The sequence below is a fragment of the Terrapene carolina genome, unplaced genomic scaffold (genome assembly GCF_002925995.2).
Source record: "Terrapene carolina triunguis isolate 2854851 unplaced genomic scaffold, T_m_triunguis-2.0 Scaffold93, whole genome shotgun sequence".
NCBI lineage: Eukaryota > Metazoa > Chordata > Testudines > Emydidae > Terrapene > Terrapene triunguis.
The window spans coordinates 15,633,352-15,654,935 of record NW_020664444.1 but is presented as its reverse complement, the minus strand read 5'-3'; the positions used below and the strand labels follow the sequence as shown (position 1 = coordinate 15,654,935).

Genomic DNA, 21,584 nt, shown 5'->3' with positions numbered 1-21,584 from the left:
CTATACAAATGTTCTTGTAAAACTATGAGAAACAAAAGAAATGTTACTTTGCTCTTTCAACTGTTTCTGGAATTACAATGACATCTAGAGTCCAAAGTAGCTTATTCATAAGTTATTACCAAAGAGTTTGAGAGAAATACACCTTTGTTTTTATTTTCCAACGTGCAGTAAAACCTCACTAATTCACCCTAACACAATGTTATTGTGGAGTTCCAAATTTTATGAATTGACCAGCAGAAATCTTACTAATAAGTTAATCATACTGCATTACAAAACATACTCTGTCCATTTGTACTTTACAGAATACCTACTAGTGAAGTATAAATATAATGAGTGTTTAATATAAAGAAATGCTTTCTCATCTAATTAATCTGTGAAACTCACTATGTGATATCATTGAGGCAAAAAGCTTAGGGTTTAAAAAAGGATTTGATATTTATACAAATAAGAATAACTGTAGTTACTAGAATAAAAATGTATAAGATACCATGCTTGAAGAGAGAAGCAGCTAGCCATTAATTGCTTGGGATTAGGAAGAAAGTTTATTAGACATGTTGTTCTATATTTGTCCATTATGTAATGTGGATTTTTGTGCATTTTTATACTTTCCTCTGAAATATTTAGTACTTGCCTATGTAGGCAACACTGGACTAGATAGATCTCTGCTTTGCTCCAGTCTGGCAGTTCTTAAGTTGCAAAATGTTAGATGAGGCCTCGCTACTGAACACAATTAACTCTTTGCTGAGAGGATGGGTGAGACCAGCAGGTATCTTATAAGACTCTTGAGGTGCGCAGATTAACTAAGTGAGAACTGGTGAAGTTTAACTGTAGTCCAGCAGTCTCAGTTGTGCCCAGCTCCGTGCAGATGCACAAAGGGCAGGAGGAGAGGGTTCATGGAACCCCCTCCATGCCCGTGTAGAGACTGGGTGTCGTTCTAGTGGGGAACAAGGCACTGCTTCCGGCTAGCACTTGGGGATATTGTCTGCATAACACACAAATATAAACATTGAAAGAAGAGTAGTCCTTGGATTGACATGTAGACTAAGCTACCTTCCTAACCCACGATATGGTCCCTCTGGATCAGCTTTGACATTACATTAGTGTGTATGCTTTTATATTGCCTATTTTTTGTACCTGTTCTGTGTACAGCCAGCCAGATTCTGCTCTTACTCTGGTGTAAATCCTGAATTACTATTGACATTAGTGGTAGTTATAGCTGATTTACACCAATGTAAGTAACTGAGAGCAGAATTTGACCTCAAGGCTTTATTTTCTTTATCTGCCTATCACAAACCTTTCAGAAGCATTAAATTCACAAAAGAAATTTAAAAAAAATACTGTATATGTAGAACTAATCCTAAATATGAAAATTTCCATGAAGTATTAGTAGCTCTTCAATGGAAAATAAAGTCCTTTTCCAATATTTTTATTTTTCAGAGGGAGAGGGTTTGGTAATCTTAATATTCACACTTTAACTGGAATTCTGTCATTTGTGTTTGATAATCTATTTGCAAAACACTTTTAAAAAAAGCACTGCTCAGTGAGGATTCATCTTTTTTAGCAAGGTAAGACTCTTTCAGAAAATTAATTTTTGAAGTCTCAGACATGTTCAGTTGTATTTCACATAAAGGATCTTGAGTATGTGGTGTACTTTGAATTTTATCATCTGTTTTGATAGATGGTGTCATCTGGTTCCAAACACTCCTGCAAAAAAAAAAAAGAAAAAAAAATGTAAAAGGCTACAATGTTTGTGTAATAGTTTGCTTTGTAAAAAGATTTCCTCAGTGGGGCAAACTTCCTTTCCTTTGCTACTGCTGAAGAATACTTCCCCCTTCCTTCTGTCCGTTATCCAGATGCCTTCATACCTGTGGCTTCTGCAGGATTCTTAACCTTTTTCATTCACTGTTGACTATACTGAATAGGGGAACACAGAGAGCCCCAGGGGAGCACAGAGAGCCAGCAGGACAGTCAGGTTTATATTATGTCTATGCCCACATCTGCCAGGTCCTGGATTACATCAGTAGGGGTTTGATGGCTTTATGGAGGGCAGTTATAGAGGAAAACTGTTAGGGGTATGAACATTAAAATACCGGTTTTGTGGGAGGGCAAGCACCTGTCAGTGCTGAATGTCTATTTCATTTTTGTATTTCATCTGGGAAGTATATGTTCTGCTCCCTGATTAGAATAAGAAAGGAGCTGTATTGCTTGTGCGGTGTGGATTCAAGAATAGTTTTCTTAACTTAAAAGAGAGAGAGAGTGTGTGTGTGTGTGTGTGTGTGTGTGTGTGTGTGTGTGTGTGTGTGTGTGTGTGTGTGTGTGTGTGTGTGTGTGTGTGTGTGTGTGTGTGTGTGTGTGTTTCTACAATAGTTCTCCTGTAACTTACATGGCATATGTAAGATATACTATGGTTTGGTTAAAAATAATGGTTATAAGTTTGGGAGGATGATATAACTTTCATTCTTTTATACAATACCATGAAGTATTCTGTATATGCTGCGTATATTACAATAATTGTTTTAGGAATGTTTGAGTTTTAAAAAAACTTTATTGGAACTATTTTTGTAACTCTCTCCACTTGTAAAGCCATGTGCCTTCATTACCATGGGTCCAACTATCCACTGCTCAGAGGGGGAGAGAAATTAAAATGAATGATATGCCTCCAAAAGTGGAACTGCAGTGCTTTTCTATACCTAAAATATGTCATGGCTTTAAAGCAGAGGTGGGCAAACTACGGCCTGTGGGCCACAGCCGTCCTGCCCGGCCCCCGAGCTCATGGCCCAGGAGGCTCACCCCCAGCCCCTCCCCTGCTGTTTCCCCTCCTCCTCAGCTCTCTCTCTCTCCACCGCCGGCGCTGTGAGCTCCTGGGGCAGCGCAGCTGCAGAGCCCGGCTTGACCCAGTCTCTCTGCTGCGTGGTGGCGGCGGCGGTGGTGTGGCCCGTCTCCAGCCGGGTGGCGCGGCTGTAGCGCCGCCAGCCACCGGTGCTCCAGGCAGCGCGGTAAGGGGGCAGGGAGCGGGGGGGTTGGATAGAGTGCAGGGGAATTCGGGGTGGTGGTCGGGACGGGGGTGTGGATAAGGGTCGGGGGGAGAACAGGGGGTTGAATGGGGGCAGGGGTTCCGGGGGGCAATCAGGAAGGAGGGGGGGTTGGATGGGGCAGCAGGGGGCAGTCAGGAATGAGAGGAGAGGTTGTATGGGGTGGCAGGAGTCCAGGGGCGGTAAGGGGACAGGGAGCAGGAGGGTGTGGATGGGGCAAGGAGGGTGTGGATGGGGGGGCTGTCAGGGAACGGGGGGGTTGGATGGGGCAGGAGTCCCGGGGGGCAGATAGGCAGTGGGGGCCGGGCCACAACCCGCTCCCCTAACCGTCCCTCCATACAATTTACGAAACTCAATGCGGCCCTCAGCCCAAAAAGTTTGCCTGCCCCTGTTTTAAAGTCTGGCATTTCAGGCCTTCTCAGACATAAAATGAGTTCAAAATCCCTTTGGAAAGAGGGGTATCTCCACTCCCCAACAGTATGTAGATCCCAGTTTAAGCCTGCTGGGATGCACAGTATTGGACAGTATTGGACTTCTGAAACTTGTAAGTATAGAAAAGCTATTGCTGGTTCAGGACTGAATCTTGCCAATCCTGGCGCTCAGACAGTGAAGAAGTCCAGTTCTGTAGAAAATGTAATATAGTTTTGAAATTTGCTTCTCCCTTTTTCCACATACAATGAACTACAATAAATAGCCACAAGATTTTGGAACCCCCCTTTTCATGTTACTCGTTACTCACAGGCTGATGATGGTCTTCAGCATATCTCTTCTTGTACAGTTCTTGTACAATTGCTCGACAAACTGTTCGCCCACTCGTGTTTTTCTGCAGATTAAAATGTGGTTAACAACAATTTTATATTAGAGACAGATTTGGAAAAATGCATTTGCCTCTACATTATATCTTTGATTTTTTTTATTTTTTTTAACTTTTTAAAATGTAATCAAGATGTCACCACAACTTCAAAACAGTAAGTTTCGCAGCCAAAAGGGGCCCTGGCTGTAGAACAGTAATGATTTCTTACTGTCAAAGTTAAATTCCTCCTTTAACTTGTGGAATTTTTTTTTCAAGAGCGTGTTGCAGTACATATTCTAAACAGGATTTAAGTATGGTGGAACCCATCTAAAGCCAAAGCCACCATCCAAGGGACCAGGAATAATCAGTTGCATGACAGAAGTTGGCTTTTTAACTATAGTTCAAACATGGTTTACTTGTAATCTCGGTGTTACTGAAAAGCCATTACTTAAGACAGGAAGTTTCCTGTTGGAGGTGGCCCTTAGCATAGCTCTCACTGTCCAATTAGCCAAAAAGGACCGATGAACAGAAACTTTAAAGTTTGGGGCACAGATCACTTGCTAGATCATCTGGGCATATCTCGCTTAATCAATTCCTGCCATTATAGGGGGCTTGGACATTGGTGCACCTTGGTCTCTCCTGTTTTCTGCCTATGGCACACAACAGTCTAGTCTCCTGAAGTATGTAATACTTTGGTATAATTCTAGTTGTTGGGGTTGATGTGGGAGTGGCTAGGTGGTGGTGGTGGCGTGTGATGTATCCCTTCTCAGCTTTAATCTCTGATTCTAAATTCAGCAAATAGTTTTCTATAAATCTTCGGCACTGGAGCCCTTAATCACTTACATCTACAGTTTGAGCTCTGTATACTTCCAGTCCCCGTAACCCCTTTGTCTGAGACTTCAGTTAGCCAATTTAATGTCCCCAGATGTGTTCAAGGTTATATTTAAGAAACAAAAAAAATCTATGAATCAAAGACACCCAAGACAAGTTAAGTGAATATTAACATACATGGTGCTCTCCTTTCACGTCTCCTTTCCTGGTTTTCTTTACCAGTTTGGATTTTGACTGCAAAACAAAAGTCAACTTTATATACATAACTCTCCATGCCAAATAATAACTGAAGAGGTACTGTGGCAAAATGTATTGCCTGCTCATAACATTTAGGGATATCTTATTATTTATCCAGTTCATTTAAGGGTTCCAAATATTGATGATTGTTCTAAAAACAAAAACACACAAACAACCACCACACTTACTTAATAAAGACCAATGTCAGTGTCTTCAGTAACTGGGCGCATTTTAAACATGCACACCTCCTCTCTCTGGTTCTGGGGGAGCTTTTCCAAGTTTAAGATGCCCTGTAACCCTCCTCCAACTCCCTTTTCCATGCATCCTACAATATTTTGAATAGGATTTCACTATGTAAGTAAAAGTATTGCTTGAAATAATTTCATTGCACTTGCATTTAGTGTTATATAAATTTCATTATTAGTTTACCAATGGAAATTAATCCATGGAGCTTGCAATCTGTGTATTTGGTAGTAATGCTCTTTATTTGATAACTATTTTTCTTTCAAAATATTTTAATCTTATCCTTTTTTTGTATTTTTGATAGTCTGAGTCTCGTTTACAAAGTGACTTCTGGCAATATATACCAAAGTTGCTGTAAATTGTTCCAAGGATAGTTTGGTTTCTGCTGCTTTTCCCTTGAAACTCTCTTTATTTAAAAAAAAAAAAAAAAAAAAATCAGTAAGTGATGTGTGTGAGATGTAATGAGTATCTAATCTGAATCTGTGTGTGAGAGTTTGCAGATGCATCTGAGATGTAATCATCAACCACATCCTCCGTAAAACTCGTTTGCCATCTGTGATGCAAAAGTAATTAAAATCCATGATGACTCTTGGATCCTGATGAAAACATTAAAGCTATTGAGATGTCAGGATGAAAACAACCAAATAAGAAAAGTCAAAATTAAACCCACCTTGTAGAATATAAAGATTGCAAATATGGTAGTGCTGTATAGAAACAGCAAAGATGAGAGGACTATCATGGGGATGTATTCTTCAGTGCTGTACTTCTCAGACCCTTTAGTCATAATAAAAAAATGTTAGAATAATGGGAACCTGTTCTATTTGGATCATATTCTTAGTAAGAATAATATTCGTATTATAAACACTCTTATCTGAGGAACTCAGAGCTACACGCACACGCACACGCGCACGCACGCCATTCCTGGTGTTAATTTCCATCTTGGTTCTTGACTGTAGGAGACCTCTTTTCTCCCCCTGAGCTGGGATACTTGATTAGGGAGGGAGGCAGGGATGGCTTAGTGGTTTGAGCACTGGCCTGCTAAACCCAGGGTTGTGAGTTCAATCCTTGAGGGGGCCATTTAGGGAACTGGGGTAAAAATCTGTCTGAGGGTTGGACTAGATGACCTCCTGAGGTCCCATCCAACCCTGATATTCTATTCTGTAATGAGGGTCACTAGATTCAAACAGCTAGGGACTGGAGAGCCCTTGATTTGGGATTTTGTTTTCTTCCCACCATAGCCCTCTACTGGTCTAAAATCTAACTTTTAAGGAACAAGTCTGAAGAAGGCTCGTGTTTATTCAGACTTTAGCAGTGTGGGTGGTGGGATGAATGTAGGGAGAATGTGGAACTTGGTTGGGGGAGAAAAGAGTCCATTAGTTAGGGTTTTTTTTTAACTTTTGTACATATGTCTAGAGCTTGTTATTGAAGCACATGTAACCAAAAATGTAGTTAATTAAGCCTCCTCATCCCTCTGAATATCTTAATCCCTGTTACATATGTGGAGATATTAAGACACCAAAGTGAAATGATTTGCTCAAGTTCACACAATGAATCAGTGGCAGAGAATCAGCCCAGGATCCTGCTCTGACTGCTAGACACAGTCCCTCCTGAATATGGCAGTTTCTCAACAGAAGCCATTTACTTGTTTTACTCCATGAAGCGTGACATGGAGTATTTGGATGTTCAGTTTTGACAGTTAACAAAAAGGAAAATACAGCATCCAGTCTCCTGGATTACTATAGAACATCTCTGAAGGGTCACTTACATCATATGATAGTACAGCATCTGGTTAGTAAACCATATAAAGATGCTGATTTTTAGCTTTGTTAACAGAGTATCTCCCTAGTTGATCTTCATTCTGCACCTGGAACTCCTGTTGATGTCAGTTTGACTTTCACACACACATCCAGAGTATGACATGGTTCTTATTTGCTTTTCAAATTGATACAAATCAACAAGGTTTCAAGTCAACTCTTAATGTACCATATTTTGCAAGTGTAAATAATTAGAGATATTTAGAAAAGAACATAATGTATTTTTTTATGATCATAGGAAGTAGTAACTGACCTCTTTTCACCAATATCGTTCCTCCCCCAGTTTGCTTAGATGTGTGTGAATCTGAATTTGAAAATGCTATTCCACAGATATAAATGGCACTGTCGTTTACAGTCAGTTTGTTGATTTGAAGTAAAGTATTATTATCGGACAGTGGTCCAATCACTTTGAACTTCTCTATGCATCCAGGTGTACACAAAGCCTCATGTGTAAAATCACGATAGCGAAACCATAGCATTTGAGGGGAGCCTTTACATCCGGAAGCAGAGAAACTGCATGTTATGTTCACAGTGTCGACACTGTAGTCTACTTCCTTAAATGGGTGTTGTCTTATGGTAACTTTGCAGGTGTCTACAGCATGACCTGTTGAGAAAAAACGCATACTTGAATGAGAGAGGATTTAAGAGTAAGGGATGTTGCAAATTAAATGTTACCTTGACTTTACAAAGTGGGGGGGGGGGAGAAGCAGTGATATTTCAACCATGGGACCTCTTTTGGTTGTTTTCATTACGTTTCTTCTTAGATGGTCCCAAGATTGCCTCATGGCCCAAATACCTTTTTGAACTTTATTTAATATTTTTCATATACATAGGAAAATATGAATGTGATTGCTTACTGATCATGGGTTTCACAGGTCAGCAGTGCTACTTGCTGATACTGACATTTAAAAATTAAGCAATATACAGAAAAAGGAAGGCAAGGGAAGGTTAAACAGGAAAGAGAACTTCAATTAAGGAACTGAATCACCAGCAACTCACAAGCTTTGTTTACTATAACTGTTATGACAAATGCATTTTTTTGACCAAGACCTTACAGAAATAAATAACTTTAATAAACTTAAATATGCCAAAATAATTATATCAAAATAATGGTTAAATACACCTCTACCCTGATATAACGCAACCCGATATAACACGAATTCAGCTATAATGCAGTAAAGTAGTGCTCCGGAGCGGTGGGGCTGCGCACTCCGGCGGATCAAAGCAAGTTCGATATAACGCGGTTTCACCTGTAACGCGGTAAGATTTTTTGGCTCCCGAGGACAGCATTCTGTTGAGGTAGAGGTGTACCTAAAATGTAGATAATTGGAATGGAGACTCTAGAAATGAGATTGCTAAACCAACATTTTTTTTTAACTTTCTAGAAAATATTTAGCAAACAAATTACCAAAAAAAAAAAAAAATTTGAAGTGGACTCCTATCTCTTTGATCAAACCTGGGATTATTACAGATTATGTATTGTATGAAATCAATGCAGTAAAAATGTAAAGTTAGGATAGCATAGAATGTTACTACTTAATATTGTCTGGAGGGATACTTATGTGACTCTTCATCTTTGTACTGTCTGAGCTCCTGGTGGACCAAATGCAGGCAGGTTGAGTGCATGGGGGTGCCACAGGAACAGAGAGAAGGCATTCTCTTTTTTTCTGTGCCACAAAGCAGCAGCAGAGCCATCCCATGGTCGTTACTGCTTCCTTGAGGCTGCAGTAGCCCCAGCAGCTGCTGCACTCCGACTCTGTGAAAGGTATTGATTAGCCACTTTGTGGATGTACTGTACCAGCCAATCTCTCCGTCCCTGCCCTGAGCCCACTGTTCACTGGGTTGGAGGGTGCCCCTATGGAGCAGAACTCTGTGACATGCAGTTGATGCAGGCACCATGCACTGGATTCCCAAAAACCTCCTTCTACCAACCCCGTAGAGCAGAACTGCAGCCATTTTGCTGCATCTGGGGTCTACTATGCAAGAGGGAGAGGATTTGGTCTGATGGTCATAGGTTATGAGGGCATTTTGTATAATCCTTTGGAAGAACAATCTTTCATTAATATTCATTTGATTAGGAAACTTTATGAAGACAGCAGAAATTAGCTAACTCCAAAGCAGAATTTTTTCCTGCCCCTCTTATCATTTTACAGACTTGTTCCAAATGAGAGCACTGCATTTTCAATCTTATTTGTAAGAAATACATATGAATCTTTTAAAGTAGGTGAAGAAGACAGTAAGTTGGGGGGAAAAAAAAAATCTTACCAACATAGTATAGAATCCAGTTGAATTCCAACACTAGCACGACTTTGCATTTATTGAAAGGTGCCATTTCTTTGTGTGTTTGTCCAGAAATGTTTCTGCTCAAAAAAAGAGGAAGTTAATTAGGAAACTTTAGGAGTTACACAATGCCCTAAATTTCATGCTCAGACTCTTCCTATTTGCATATATTTACAGGAATTAAACATTCAGTAAATTTCTTAAAGATACAATATGTATTTAAAATATAATCAATTACATTTTTCAGTTGGGATTGGTGAAAATCTATTCTTTTGACAGCGAGTGATTTTTTTTAATTTTTTTTTATTTTAAAACTACTACATTGCTCAAATGCTTCTTCTGATTTCATTGGCTATAACAAATGATAACATCTTTTCCATTATATAAAGTTATACAGAACTCCATTTCCTCTTTGGGAGGACCTTAAACAAATAATCCTTCTCTTCTCGCTTACCAAAATGGCCCTTGAATGAACAGAAGTTCTGTACACGCTGTTCCACAGGACCCACTTAGGATTTCTTTCCCAGTTTGGCGTCGAGTCTCTTGAGGTGGATTTTTTTGGGGAGGGGCTAGAGGATTGATTTTGGTTTTTAGCTAGTAGTATGACCACAGTATTCCTGAAGAATTCATAACAAATTATGGTTGTTAGCGTCTGTCTTTATTTATTATAACTAATTGAAGCCAGTTCCAGCAAGGAAGTATGACAGAGAAGTATGAGAAGGTATTTTAATGTTGGCCAAGATTTTAGTTTCTCAAGCTACATCTGCCAAATCTTAGTTTCACTAGATGATCTTACTATTCTGAGTCAAATAGTTATTTGGTCGAGTGGGCCTGCACGTAGAACTATTAGTAGAGGATTTAACAAAATCTGAGCTTTGGGGAGGAGGCAACCCCCTCTGTACTCAAACAAGACCCCTGAACATTGTGGTCTTCAGATAGAGCTGTACAAATGCTTTACCCACCATGTGTGTTGGTGTGGATCATAAACTCTGGAATGGAATGTAAGCAGCATAGCATGCTTTCTTTAAGAGACTGCCATACATTGAAAAGGATCCTTTTAAAATTTAAATACAATTGTTTTGTTTTCTCAGTAGGTGGCAAGTGGGAAAAACCCTCAGAAGTTTTGGAAATCAAGGGGCAGACTTGGGAAGAACAGGTGAATAGCCTGCCAGAAGTTTTCAGAAAAGCTGGTTTTGCCATAGAGGCTTTCACCAGACTGCCATACTTATGTGAAGGTGATATGTATAATGACTACTATGTATTAGATGATGCTGTCTTCGTCCTCAAGCCGGTGTAAGCGTATACAAAGTAGAAGTCTCCAGAGTCAAACCCAAGAAGCAGCCTCTGATAGAGGTGTCTGATTTATGATTACTTAATGGGAGGGAATTTTGGGATTGCCGTTCTAAATAAATATCATGTAAGAATTTTAAAGGCCAAAATACTAATGTATTTCTTTGTAGTATCTTTAAAAAGGACAGTTTTTTTAAAACAGACTCTTCAGTTGAGAATTTTTACCAACTCTTAGCCCAACAATGCAGTCTGCATTCCAACATTAATGGAAGATATTTTTTATACTTAACTGCAGTAGGGATCATAACCAGACAAAAAAATAGTTATGATGATACATGAACCGATACACAGTATGGATTGTTCTTTAATAAATCAAGTGAAAACTGGCAATAAAGCTGTCCATTCAGTTCAGAACATTGTTGAATATAAAGAGTTGGAATGGATATTCTTCCATGTTAAGAAGTTATTTTATCTCTGACTGTCATTCTTCAGCACATCTTTTTAATCATGCTAATAAACTTTTTTTGAGATGACCTTTGCATTAATTTTTGTGTTCATTTATGTTAACATAGCCACGCTTGTCTGCACAAACTGTTACGTATATAGATAAAAGAACCTTGTAGCAGTACAACTGAGTTCATTTAACAGGATTTAACTATTGTGTAGAAGACTAATACATTTTTAAAAATCATTTTTGGAGGGGTTCTTCCATGTTCCTCTCAATCTCATAAATTCTCCTTGCTTTTGCAAACATCAATTTCCAGCTAAGGAGGGTTAGTCAGGACTTATGGAAGCTGTTCCTTAAACTGATGGATAGGGTCAAGTTGATACATGACAGACTTCCACAGGTTGAGCAAATTTTCTCCAAAGGATTCCAACTCAAGAACTAAGGTAGGAATTTTCATTTGAGATCCTCCATCACCACTTCCACACACACACACACACACACACACACACACACTTGTGCTAGGATAATTACCTTCCCTGCAACATTGTGGTGGTGTCTGTTTGGAGTCTTCCACATGCCTGATCAAACCATTTAGTTTAAGTTAAACAGTTTAATCTTCCCCTTTCAGGGAGTTTCACTGAAGTTTTAATTTAATCTGCCCAAGAAGGGCTCAGCTCCAGTGTTTTTTTTTTTTTTTTTTTTTTTTTTTTTTTTTACAAAGAAGCTCTTCCCAGTAGCTTTGCAATGCTGGCTGCATACATTGGAAGAGTCTCTGAAATGGATTGTGGCATGTAGACATAGCTTCTTGATGAGGGAGGTGCAGATATCCAGCCACCCTGGCAAGAGCTCTGGAAAGCACTGTACCTGCAGTAGCCACAATGCTTCCCTGAGTTCCCTGAGGGGCATAACTACTGTGGCACCCCAGATGAAGGTGTAGTACGCACTGTCCCTGGCTGCCTCTGCTGACCAGTATGGGACCATGGCTCTTCACCCTATCCCCAATGGAGAAGATAGTGACACCAACCCTATAAAGTCTTTCCACTCCAAAGCTGAGATGTTCAACACTACCTAGGGATTTTCATTAATAGAAATTGGGTGTCTAAAATTTCCAGGTAGCTCACAAAATCTCAGTTTAAGGATACAAGGACTAACACTGACCCCATCACCGATACTGCAGACACTAGAGGTGGCTCCTTGCAGCCAGACAGCGTCTGGGTACAGTTTTGTCCTGTGTCACTACTGGATCTAATGCAGGCCACAGTTTGAAGATGCCTATTCTGCCAGCTTCCTCTTTGTTCTCAAGCATTGTGTGTTTTGTATTTCAACAGTTAAGTTTAATGTAAAATCAACCTGATTTATAAATAAAGAGTTAGTTACTTTAGCAGTAAAAGGATTTTGAAGTTCCAAGCCATTAGAACTGACTCACTGAACATCTGCCATCTCAGGTTTCACACCCTGCCTGGGGAAAGCTGAAATAAAAACAAAGCTTTTTTAAATTGATTTAGGACCAAATTTTTTAAAGGAAGTTAGGGGCCTAAAGATGCAGAATTTTGGCACATAACTCCCACAGGTACCATCTGCATCTTTAGGTGCCTAAACACCTTTTAAAATCTGGCCCTAGAGACTGGTTCCTGATGGCCACAGATAATCTTAACTGCACAAGGGAACATCTCACCTACAGTAGAATCTCATTTATCCAAACCTCTGATTTGAAAGCCCCCGTTTGCTGAAACTGGGTTATGTTGCCCTGATATTTGTGGGAAAGAATAGTTTGGATAATGGACTATATAGATTGTACTCGTTCATTAATATTCCTAATTATCTGGAATCTGATTGACATATAGGAAGTTTATATATTGAGTTGTGTGCCTGTATAATGTTAGCTAAATGCTAATTGTAATAAATGTGATACAATTACCCATTTTAGGGGTATTGTATCAGAAGGAAACTTCTGTTCCTAAGGTACATGGGACTTCTGGCTCTGACTGGTAGCTGCACTGGAATATAGTAATCCAGATCTGTCTGTTTTCATTGCTGGTAGAGACCAGAACTGCCACATCAGAATGCCTTAGAGGAGGATTATCTGAGCTTTGTTTTAAATGCTAGTTGTTAAGTAGAGGGTTTTGTTTTTTTTCAAATTAGAAAAATTGTTCAAAGTATATTGTGTGCTATGAAAAGAGCTAGTGGAGGATTATATAGTTCAGAGGCTTGATAATGAGGCAGCAGCCTTTCACCTCCTAGGTCACTGATTTAATTGTTATAGAACTATAGTGATCTTAATTCTTGAACATCTGATTTTGAGAGCAGCATTGGTGAAAAATGTGACCTCTCAAATAAGGCAATTAAACGTCCCACCTCACTAACTTGGCACAATTCTTTACTATAATAAAAGGTGAACAAAAAGGCTAGCCACCTACTAAGCCAAGTTCAGGCATTTAGGATTTTGTATGTCATTGCAGCAATTAGCAGCTTCCCCAACACCAAATACAGAGACAGCAGCTGCATGTCTTCTGCCTGCAAATGGTGTGTCTAACTCTTGTGAGAGAACACAGAGCTCAAAACTCCGGTATTAGCAAGTAAGTAAAAGAACTGGTAGAAACTCTGAGTTATGAACATCTGGAGAATGGAGGTTGTTCCTAACTCTGAATGAAACGTTATAGTGGTTCTTTCAAAAGTTTACAAATGAACAGTGACTTAATACAGCTTTGAAACTTTATTATGCAGAAGAAAAATGCTGCTGTTAACCATCTTAATTTAAATTAAGCAAGCACAGAAATAGTTTCCTTACCTTGTCAAATCTTTTTTTAAAGTGTCCCTTTTTTAGTAGTTTACCTTTAATACAGTACTATACTGTATTTGCTCCCCCCCCCTTTTCTTTTTTCTTTTCTCTGCTGCTGTCTGATTTGTACTTCCATTCCGAATGAGATGGGTGGTTAACAGATCAATTCCTAATTCTGGTGCTCATTACGCTGAGGTTCTACTGTACTGACTTATCTAGTGTTTTTGTTGTTGTTTTTGAAGTCTAAACAAACTCAATTAGTGATTGGGAATCTTAAGCAGTTTCTGGACATTTCAGCCCACCTTTGTAATCTTTATGTAATTGTTCATTGCCTTCACTTTTCTACCTTCTGCCTTGGAAAGGTTTCATTATACAACCTTAATGGCTATGATTTTTTTCCATGGAATAGCAAATGTTTTGTAACAGTAATGAAGTCTTTTATGAGGCTATGTCTACACCACACAGCTTTTAGCAAAGCAGCTGCTGCTTAAATTTTGGCAGAAAAGTAGTTAGACCAGCTTTGGGTGAGAAAAGGGGGTTGTGTACATTTTGGGGTACAAATATTAGTAAAGTTAAAACTAGCAAGCTTCTTTTATGTGTATTAATGTTGTGAACATGTAGCCCTTAATGTGTAATAAAGAGATGTGTACTCTGCTTCTAAATTGCCTTGGGATCCTTTGGGACAACAGGCACTGTATAATAGATTATCATTCTCTCTACCTCTTTATTTTTGGTTCGTGTTCAAATAAGGATTTTTATTGAATGGTTTTGAGGGCAAATGAAAACGTGTTAGGACAAGAAAAAGCTGTGAATGGGAAAAGTTTGTAACGCGCGAAGGGGCTATGTTCTCGCGCAATTCTCTGCACTTGGGCCCCAATCCTGCACAGATTTAGCCTCCATGTGACAGACGGTCTCCCCCGGACAGTGACGAAGCTCCGGCCCCGCTTTGCATCCCAGGAACGGGCGCTGCGGCTGGTACCAGGCAGCCCAGCCGCCGGTGCGTACCCCGAGGTGCCCCGCTCCAGCGGAGGTCCCTGGCGCAGGTCGCGGACACAGTGAGCAGCCGGGCGGGGCTCAGCCCGCAGCAGCTCCCCTGCGAGAGACCCGGCGCCAGCCCTCCCCGCCCGCCAGGCTACAGCAGAGCGCCCTCACTCCCTCCATCTCCGGCAGGCCGCCTCCTCCTGGGGCGAGCCCCGCGTCCGGGCCGCCTGGGCCATGCCCTCCCGGGGGAGCCGCCCCGACCAGGCGCGAAGGGAAGGAGCCGCCCGCGGCAGAAGCAGGCTGCCCGGGGATCCCCTGTGAGAGACCCAGCAGCGCCAACCCCCCTCTCCTCGCCCCTCCGTTCCCCTTTCCCCTCCCCCTCAGCCGCCGTCCCGCCCTCTCCCCACGCTCCTTTCCTAGGCGCCCCCCGCCGGAGGAGCCGGTCAGCCGGGGCTGGCAGGAGGGAAGCCAGGACGTTGGAAGCTCCTCGACGAGCCTGACACCGCAACCGGTTGTTCCTCGGCTGGCGAAGGCTGCCCGGTGCTCCTGGGGTCCTGCGCTGGGGGAGGTGGGGACAGTTCGGGGTGGGGTGACGCGTTGAGGGGTGGGGGAGAGTCTTCATATGGAAACCTGCCCAGATTGGGGGCACCTGTCTCCGGGCTGGTTGTGATCAGTTGATATTCTGGTTGGGTAACTGTATTCTGCCCTCCGTAATAATACTTAATAATCGTCCCCTGTCAGATAAGCAAGGTGTTTCTTCAATTTCATCCTTACCCTGCTAGGTGGTGCCGCCATGCACTGTTTAAATCATGCCACCGTGTTCCCGGCTGGGTCCTGTAGTGATCCCTCTATATAGTAGCTGCCGCTGGTAATAGTTTGCAAAGATTGTTTGGATCAGTGATTCTCAACTAGGGGTAGGTGTACCACTGGGGGCTTGCAGAGGTCTTCCGGGGGGTACATCAGCACATCTAGTTATTTGCCTAGTTTTACAACAAGCTACCTAAAAAGCACTAGTAAAGTCAGTACAAACTAAAATGTCATACAAGGACATGTTTATACTGCTCTATATAGTATACACTGAAATGTAAGTGCAATATTTATATTTCAGCTGATTTATTTTATAATTATATGGTAAAAATGAGAAAGTAAGCAATTTTTCAGTAATGTGGTGTGACACTTGTATTTTTATGTCTGATTTTGGAAGCAAGTGGTTTTTAAGTGAGGTGAAACTTCCGGATAAGCAAGATAAATCAGACTCCTTAAAGGACTAGTCTGGAAAGGTTGAAAGCCACTGGTTTGGATTATTTGGATGAAAGGTGTTATCATTGTGTTTCTGTATCAGTAATCATGCCTGTGGGTATTGAGAATAGCTATTTGAGGTAACACTGACCTACTACAAAGCAAGCAGGCTTCAAGTAGGGCACTGTTTGAGTCCACAGTGATAAAAAGTCAGGAATTTCTAAACGCTGCCATTTGGAATAAAAAAGGCAAATAAAGACTATGGCAGGTCCCTGTAACAAAATCATGAAAAGGAAACATTCTAGATCTGAAGACAAAACACATTCTGCAGCATTCTCTGCATGTCATCCTTTGGAAGGGGGGAATGGCATAGCCATAAAATTAAAAAAAAAAAAAACTGCTTACAATTTAAGATGAACTATTTTTGCCTGTTTTTTGTTTGATAGTTTCAGTGTTTAGCAGAACACTACAAATTGTCATTAAATAAAGCCATTTAATGGCAGTGTTTTCTCATGCAACTGTTAGTTGTCCAGTTCAGTTCAGCCTCCTAAACACTTCATCACCTTATAGGTTTATTGAACATGCTTTAATTAAAACAAAATCATACACACGTCAGCTCAAGTTAGTTTGAATGACTAAATCAGGATTGAGAATGGTGGTGGAATGATTTGTTAAACTGTGCAGTGTAATTCTAAACCTTTCTCCAAAATTAATAGGGCAAATGCAGAAACTAACACAAGAACGTTCATTGTCTGGGAAACTGGATATGTTTGAATGAGACGGATGTCCTGTAGAACTCCGAATGGAATAGCTGAAAGCGTAGTGCACAGAGCTTTTTAGTCTGTGCAAATTAACAGGACTAAGAAGACTGTGGGCTTCTCAAAATCAAATGTTTAAGATCTTTCATCATCCAAAATTTTGGTTCATTGTTAATTTTTTTAATCAGTGTTACAGAGTTAATAAATGGAGGCATTTGTAGAAGGCAATTGGAAACTTGTTATGGTAAACAGAAAAATTTAAATCTTTGCACAGACACACTATGTAAAGAAATGAAAATGTAGAAGAATGCAATTTAGTAAAGAGATAAATATCTAATTTCAGAATCAGAATACCATTTGCAACAGTGAATTTAACACAGAAGAAAAGACAATGCATCCAAATTCTGTTATAATAAGAATGGACAGGGTGATCGGACATGCATGCAGCTAAAATGCCTATAGCTCTACCCAGAAACAAGGCAGGCAAACCCACACAATGATCTCTCGCAAAGTTAAGTGCCAGATGGTCCAGTGTGCATGCTCATCTGTATTATTACTTTTAAAATAATAAATGGATCTTTATTTTAAGATTCAATATATACGAGAGGACACCATTTAACATCTCAAACAAAGTTATGTTTTGCATTAATTCTTTTATTTTAGCTGCTGGGAAGGTCAAGTTAGTTCTTGGGCTAGGTGCCAGATTGAGAGTCCTGGAGAAGAAAATCCTCTGATTCTCCAGAGAACAGGTATGACATGGGCTATGGCAGTGAAGGCTTCCCCACATTGCTCAATGAATATGTTCCTACCTTGATCTGGAGGTACTATCTGTGTAGGCGAGAGGATAGTTCACTCACTGTTCCCTTTCAGTCCTTGGTCTTGGTGATGAGGGTGCTAATTGTTGTGATGTGGATACATGTCCGTTGGGAACTGGACTAAGACCAGCAAACCAGTTTCACATAGGATGATTTGTGGGTTACTATCAGTCTTGGCTGCATTAGGTACCAGTGCTATAGCAGGGAAAGACTATTTTCCATTACCTGGCCCCTGAACCACTTGGTCTTTCAATAATCTTTGTAGCATGGAGCCCCGTGCATTAGGGATAGTGTAAGCATAGCAAAGTATCTACATTCTACTCAGTGTACCCCAACTGATGGTGAATAAGGGTTCCCACCCTTCCTCCCCCCCAAAGGGTCCTGGTCCGTGCCTAGGGCTCCTAGACACCAGGGTAATACAAATCATCATCATTATCCAGAGACTCAGAATCAGTTTGTGACAGTGAAGTTGCATGTTTCCGTTTGCATGGACACCATTTCCAAAAGCTTGTTACCTAACTTACCTATCAAGCAGAGCCCTGTGGTAGCTAAGATGTCCACCTAGTTATGATGCAAGCTAACCCTCCTGCTAGGAGACTGACGGCATCAGAGGTCTGAGGAAAGGGAAGCACCTGCCTCCTCATTCTTGCAGCAACGGTCTCCCTCTGATCCGTGCCGTGCCCTGCCTGGAGCATCTCTCACTGGAATGCGATCAGCAAGTGCTGTGAAGGGCTTCCATACTGGGGGATTGTGTGAATGCCAAAGATCCTGAAGGGATATTGGAGTAACCATTGGGACAGTCCAACTTTCTAATGCTAGCAACAGGCTTAGGCTCTTTTTACACATTTTTATTGCTCATATTGTTCTAGGGAAGTGTTATAGGACTGATACGTTCTCATTTTTATTTGGGAGCCTAATTACATCAATATGCCTCTCTTTACTTTGCCATAGCTTTAAAAAGAATAAATAAAAATGTTACATAATTTCAAAGAAAGATGCATATTTCCTTTTTACTAAACTGGGTTAATCCTTTAGCTGGAATATTGTTTAGAATGTATACCACAGAGAGTAAAATTAAAAGAACTGCCTAATACAAGGGAAGTAAGACTGTCTGACTGCACATATCAAGTTTGGAGGGTATTATTATATTATTTTATTTTATTTATTATACTATAGAGAAGTCTAAACTAAAATCATTGGTCCAAACACTCCTGAATCTCAGAGAAGTTATGATTTCAATCTGAACTTTGCATCTCAGATCCATCTTTCATTTATAGCTGAAACTTTGGGATAAATATTGTCTTTTGACATTGTCTTTTATTTTCTTTTGCAATCCAAATATCTTCTGACTCTAATAAACAGTAGAAGAAATGCCCAAAAATCTGAAGATATGTTTTTTATTGATATTAATGAATCATGCAGGGACTGCAAGTGGTCAGAAGTCTGATAAAGGTAAGATCAGAAATCTTGTGTCGGGGAAAAGAATGTTTTGTGTATTGAAAATGCTATATGTAGTAAAATAGATTCAGTACAACTGAGAAATATGGGATCCGTTTCTCTGCTGGAGAATTTGGCTAACATTGTAAATAAAAGTTTTGTTTAAAAGCAGTGACCTTTCATTAAGCAATTTTTATTAGCGCTATACATCCGCTGCAGGTACATTTGATTAAAGGTACTTTTCTTTAAATTAGCTTACTTATGATGCATTTATTTTATGTTTAGACTTTTTTTATTTGAAAAGGTTGTTGAATCTAATTTTAGTAATAGGATAATCTCTTACAGATTTGCCTCCATTATTACAAAAAGCTGCGGTTAGTATTTTTATTTTATCCATCTTCCAAAATTCTGTAATATAATCTAAAAATGTTTGTGTTATTACACGTATTTGTTGTTTATACCCTTTAGGAAGAAGTAATAGCTGGAAAATATCTGAATGGTAATGTATAAAACTGTCCCTACCTATGTGTTGAAAACATTTTCAAATATCATGCAACATATTAATTCTTTTTGTTTTATTTTCTTGTTTAGCTTTCCTTGATATACTCCATTTTCAGGGGTAATGTATGACATCCTGTAATGTAGATAGTATATGTGTATGCACTAGAATAGAACATTATGGATAAAAAGTATAATCAAAGGATATATATTTAGTGTTCACTAATATTAACCTATTATGTACAGTGTGTATATATACACTATTAGCTCTATGACCTGCATTATCACAGACTTTGCATACAGAATTCTAAACCACCAATCATTGTATAGTGGATTGGTGCAACTAGTTGTTATGATTCAGAACTACAGTCAAAATTGTTAATTCCTCTTAACAAGTATAAAACCATTTCTCATGCCAAAACAGAAATATACATGGAATGAGGCTGGGAATAAATACATGCTACGTTATTTCAAAAACTTTTTGATAGTTAACTTTGTTCATTTTTTCCCACTGTAATCATGGGTTTAAGTGTAAATCTGTTTTGGCAAAAAGATTAACTAAATCCTTGCATCACAGTCTTATTAGTAATAGTGCTTGTTTGTCGTATTTATTTTCTCTTGTAAGCAAAAGTAGTTTATTATTTTACCTGTATTTTGCTTTTTCCCCCCCTGCTGTAGCACTAATGTATGGACAACAGATATGCCTAAAAAAATCATGGCATATTTCCATGCTCAGAATGTTATATTTACTATTAGCAGCCTACAGGTTAGTACCCTTTTAAGAGACAAAACTTTCTTACTAAAGAGAGAGGGAGAAAATATTCAGAAAACTAGTGTCTGTTGCCAAAGTTGTAGAGTTAAATTATAGAGTTGACCAATAAGTCTGTATAATACTGCAGATCAGTATTAAATTGAGGATAGAGTACTTTGCTTTATGGCCTTCAGAAGTTTGCAAAGGACTAAGACACAAATAATAAAGAAAAGGGCCCTTTTGCTCCTCTTTTGGAGGCAAGGCAGGGTCTGAATGTTTGTACTGTAGGCTTGCATGCGCTCTTTGGTATGGTAACTGCTAGCCAAGTAACTTAACCACACCATGTTTCTCCATAAAACAGAGGATTTCCCTACACATGCTTTAGGTCTAGCTGTGCTTTGCATTACTTCTAAGGAATGTGAGATACTAGATTTCCTACAAAACTCTCTCTCCTTTCAAGACTTCACTGAACTCTGTTTTGTTAAAAAACAAACAAAAAGAAAAACCCTTTTTGTGGCAGCATAAGTAGTGCAGGAAGTACACACCATTCGTTATCCACACACAGTCATTACAAATGATGGTGGCCAAGTTCAGTCTTGGAGCAACATTATCAGTGGAGCTGCACCCTTACACCAGATCTGAATTTGGTCTCCCTGAATAATAAAAAAAAATCTAATGTCCAATTTGCATTCTTAACCGTCTCAAAAAGCCTATGGCCATTCAGAAGCACGTGAATCAGTATCCCATGACTCCATTTCATCATCATAGCTCTTCCAAAACTATAGGGATTCACATTAAGGTTTTGCTTTTAATTTTAGTTTTTGATGCTTTCATGGAGAGCTATGATATAAGTTTAAAGTAGCCTTAGATGACACTGAATAGTCACAGGCATAAGGGTTATTGTCTTTAAGTAGAAATAAAAGTTACAAGGATTTAATGCATAAGGTAATCATCAGTGTAGGGAGCATTTAGAGATCCTGAGCTGATGTCAATAGAGCTATGTAGATTTACACCAGATGAAGTTCTGGTTAAAGTTGTACCTGTAGTTAGGCCTTCAGCTGATTATACTGGTATTTAATATTTAGGAATCTATTCTAGGAATTATTAGTGAATCAATTGGCTAACTGTAAAGCAGTTTGTACATACTGAGTATGAAGGATACAGTATTTTAAGGATTTATATTGCATTCAGAGCCAGCTGTATTCCAGTAACAGGTACAGGAACAGTGGCTTAGGTAATATTCAGTCATAATATATCATCAGCAACTGAAAAGATTGTGCAATCTAAAAGACAGATAACCATGTCACTCATATTGCTCTGTTTATAGTGAAGGCTTCTCCCATCTGTTTCTAATGACT

The 21,584-nt window shown here is 39.6% G+C and overlaps 3 protein-coding genes across 3 annotated transcripts in view; 2 read left to right on the top strand and 1 right to left on the bottom strand.

Moving 5' to 3' along the window:
- The window catches only part of METTL9 (methyltransferase like 9), a 39,147-nt gene extending 28,094 nt beyond the window's left edge, over positions 1–11,053 (top strand). The window contains exon 5 of the mRNA XM_024208462.3: positions 10,322–11,053. Within this exon, the coding sequence (XP_024064230.2) occupies positions 10,322–10,527 (206 nt within the window). The 3' untranslated portion in view covers positions 10,528–11,053. The remainder of the gene's footprint in view (positions 1–10,321) is intronic.
- On the bottom strand, positions 1,568–10,312 carry IGSF6 (immunoglobulin superfamily member 6). Its single transcript, XM_024208464.2, has 6 exons — positions 9,216–10,312; positions 7,204–7,554; positions 5,807–5,910; positions 4,834–4,890; positions 3,772–3,855; positions 1,568–1,704 (listed from the first exon to the last, which is right to left on the bottom strand). The coding sequence occupies exons 1-6, from the start codon at positions 9,280–9,282 to the stop codon at positions 1,663–1,665; spliced, it is 705 nt and encodes a 234-aa protein (XP_024064232.2). The 5' UTR covers positions 9,283–10,312; the 3' UTR covers positions 1,568–1,662.
- A 7,903-nt stretch (positions 11,054–18,956) lies between the features above and the next one.
- Positions 18,957–21,584, top strand: part of OTOA (otoancorin) — a 47,666-nt gene continuing 45,038 nt past the window's right edge. Inside the window, exons 1-4 of the mRNA XM_029911277.1 lie at positions 18,957–18,992; positions 19,446–19,476; positions 19,569–19,596; positions 20,154–20,241. Coding sequence (XP_029767137.1) covers positions 18,957–18,992; positions 19,446–19,476; positions 19,569–19,596; positions 20,154–20,241 — 183 coding nt within the window. The remainder of the gene's footprint in view (positions 18,993–19,445; positions 19,477–19,568; positions 19,597–20,153; positions 20,242–21,584) is intronic.